The sequence below is a fragment of the Galeopterus variegatus genome, unplaced genomic scaffold, assembly GCF_000696425.1.
Source record: "Galeopterus variegatus unplaced genomic scaffold, G_variegatus-3.0.2 Scaffold1360, whole genome shotgun sequence".
NCBI classification, from domain to species: Eukaryota; Metazoa; Chordata; class Mammalia; order Dermoptera; family Cynocephalidae; genus Galeopterus; species Galeopterus variegatus.
This window is the reverse complement of record NW_007727471.1, coordinates 333,211-335,931: the sequence shown is the minus strand read 5'-3', so window position 1 is coordinate 335,931 and position 2,721 is coordinate 333,211. Positions and strand designations below refer to the sequence as shown.

At 66.9% G+C, this 2,721-nt stretch overlaps 2 protein-coding genes across 2 annotated transcripts in view; both read right to left on the bottom strand.

Moving 5' to 3' along the window:
• The window catches only part of LOC103593515 (ATP-binding cassette sub-family A member 2-like), a 9,310-nt gene extending 8,405 nt beyond the window's left edge, over window positions 1–905 (bottom strand). Inside the window, exons 1-2 of the mRNA XM_008576512.1 lie at window positions 824–905; window positions 509–647 (exon numbers count right to left, since the gene is read on the bottom strand). Of these exons, the coding sequence (XP_008574734.1) occupies window positions 509–647; window positions 824–905 (221 nt within the window). The remainder of the gene's footprint in view (window positions 1–508; window positions 648–823) is intronic.
• A 1,198-nt stretch (window positions 906–2,103) lies between these two features.
• The window catches only part of FUT7 (fucosyltransferase 7 (alpha (1,3) fucosyltransferase)), a 1,621-nt gene continuing 1,003 nt past the window's right edge, over window positions 2,104–2,721 (bottom strand). The window contains exon 3 of the mRNA XM_008576496.1: window positions 2,104–2,636. Within this exon, the coding sequence (XP_008574718.1) occupies window positions 2,151–2,636 (486 nt within the window). The 3' untranslated portion in view covers window positions 2,104–2,150. The remainder of the gene's footprint in view (window positions 2,637–2,721) is intronic.

Here is a 2,721-nt window from a genome sequence, read left to right as displayed (position 1 = left end):
CGCGCCCCGCGCCCGCCAGGGGGCGCCCGCCCCGCCCCGGCCGAGACCCCTGCCCGGCTCTTGGGGGAGTCAACCCCGGCGCGGGGAGGCCTCCTGCTCAGGGACGCTGCAGTGACGCACCCGAGGCCCCTCAGGGTCCGTATCTAAGCCTAGATCCCCGGCCCGCCCCCTTCCAGGGCCAGGGGACCTTCCGGCTCCACGTCCCTCTCCAGGGGCTCCAGGCCTGCGCCTCCCGCCCCCCTGGAGGACTCCCGCATAGCGCCCCAAGGTGGTCGCTGTCCACAGAGCGCTCTGGGGGGATGCTGGGCGACGCTCGGCCTCCTGCAGGTCATCACTCCGCCCGCAGCGAGAGGAAGGGAAGGGACTTGCTGGCCCCAGGACCTGCTCCCCGCGGACAGGGGCAGGCAGGCTGCTTGAGGAGACTGAGGCTGCCGCCTTTTCGCCGTTTGCTCTCCCTGCCCAGGGCCAGTCCGGCCTCTGCACAGGGAGCTAGGAGTTGAGTTGGCACCTGCTGGCCGGGAGGTTGGAGGGTCGATTCGTCCCCATGGCCAACAGAGGGCAGCGGAGGGCAGGCTGGCCCCGGCGTGCAGGGGAGACCCTGTGGAGGGTTCCTTCCGACGGCTCCTCACCAGCCTCGGTTTCCCCACCTGTGAATGGCAGGGGGTAGGGCTGTGTGGTGTCTAGTGTCTGGGACACATGGAGAGCTCACCCTACAGTGAATGACAGACCTCAGGGTCTGCAGCTCCCCACCGCCTCACAGCTCCTTCATAGCAGGAGAGATGATCCCAGACTGGCAGGGGACAGTGCGAGCCACCATCCTAACCTGCAGCTCGAGACACTGCCTCCTCCTTGGTCAGCCCAGGGGCATAGATCAGGGCAGGAAGCCACTGGCAGACCTTTCCCATGAGCCACTGCCTCGACCCGCCAGCTACCCCCACCTCGGGTAGGAACAAGCCCTGTGCCCCTGCCCCAGGGGCTTGGCCCGTCCCGATCCTTGCAACACCATAGGCTCACCGCCAACCTCTCTTCTTGCCCCACATGCAGCCTGTCACAAGGAACTCCCCTGGCTGCAGTGGGGGTCGTCAATGCCCAGCCCCCTCAATGCCCATGCTGCCACCAGCCACCAGAGGGAACTCCAAAGCACAAATCAGAGGCTATCTCGCTGCCCGGGAAACCCCTCCAGCCTGAGGGCTTATGGGATGGGGCACCTCCGACCCCCGGCCAGGTTTCCAACCTCAGTTTTCTGCTCTCCACCCATCTGGGCTTTGAGGGGGTCAGGGCGGGCTCTCCAACAAGGTCCCATTTGGCAAATGCTGAAGGAAGTGGGGGGGCGAGCAAGCAAGGCAGACCTGGCACGGGGGAGCACGTCTGGGCGGGCGGGGTCCCTGGGGTCAGGAACAGGAAGCCTGATGGTGGGGGATGACAGGGCAGATATGGGGCTCTGCCACCTCACAGACTCGACCACACAGCACTCCGTGCCCGTTTGCTTCTTTATTGTCTAGTGCCTCCCTCCCTCCCTGCGTGTATGGCGGCTGCAAAGAGCCCAGGACAGGCTGGTGTGTTCATCGTGGTGTCCCCAGGGCCGGCGCGGGTCTGTGCGCAGGGTCTCTAGAACTGTGGAAGGAGCGGGGCCATGTGCCTGCGTCTCCAGAACCAGGGCACTTCAGTGACAGGGGAGGTCTGGGGGGCCTGGTTTGGCCCCCACAAACTGCAGGCTGAGATGCCTTCACACTCTTTCAGGCCCACGTCTGGGGGTGGCCGGCCCTGACCTCAGCAGCCTGTCCTCTTGGTTGTTGGTTTGCAGTTGTTCCAGCAGCTGGCCGGTGCAGGGGTGGAACCCTGGACATTGGTGTTTTGTGCACCACGCTCTGACCCCCTGCGCCAGCAGGCCAGCCTTTCCCTTTTAAGTCAGCACCAGCAACGTGCACCCCCATAAATTCCCTCCCAGATCTTGCCTCTTCCCCCAAATGCCTGCTCCAGTGCCCACCGCAGCCCCCTCCTCCAGCCTCCCCAGCCCTCACCCTCGCTTCCTGGCCTCTGACCTCAGCTCTGCGTCACCTGATGGTTGCCCCTGGGGGCCGGATGCCGGGTGGTTTGATTTCAACACCCAGCTCTTCCACGCATGCCGGCCTCCCTCAGCCAGCGGGAGCTCAGTCCTGGAACCAGCCCTCCAGGTCCTCATAGACATGGCCGCGGGGCAGGTGAGGGTAGCGGGCACAGATGGTGCAGAAGCGCTCCCGCCAGTCTGCGAGCAGCCGCACGCGGAGCCTGTCCCTCCAGGCAAAGAAGCGGCGATAGCGGCTCTCGTTCATGCCCGTGAGGAAGGCGGCCAGCTCGCGGGCCGAGCCGAAGTCGTCTACGTGCACGAAGGCGTCGGGGGGTGCGAAGGCCTCGTAGGTGGCCCGCGGGGGCCCCAGCACCACCGGCACGGCGCCGGCCACCAGCGCGTTGCGCCAGAACTTCTCGGTGATGTAGTCTCGGTGCTGTGAGTTCTCGAAGGACAGGTAGAAGCGGTACCGGGCCACGGTGGGCAGCAGGCAGTCGGCGCACAGGGGCCGCCCGTTGGCGCGGCCGAACACGTCCACCCGCAGGTGAGGCGCCAGCTGCCGGTACAGCCCTGCGCGCCGCTGCCGCGCCTGGAAGGTGCTGACCACCCAGGCGGCCAGCCCGCTCTTGGCCGGCCGCGCCGGCGCCGGGCCCCAGCGCCGCGCCCCGGACACC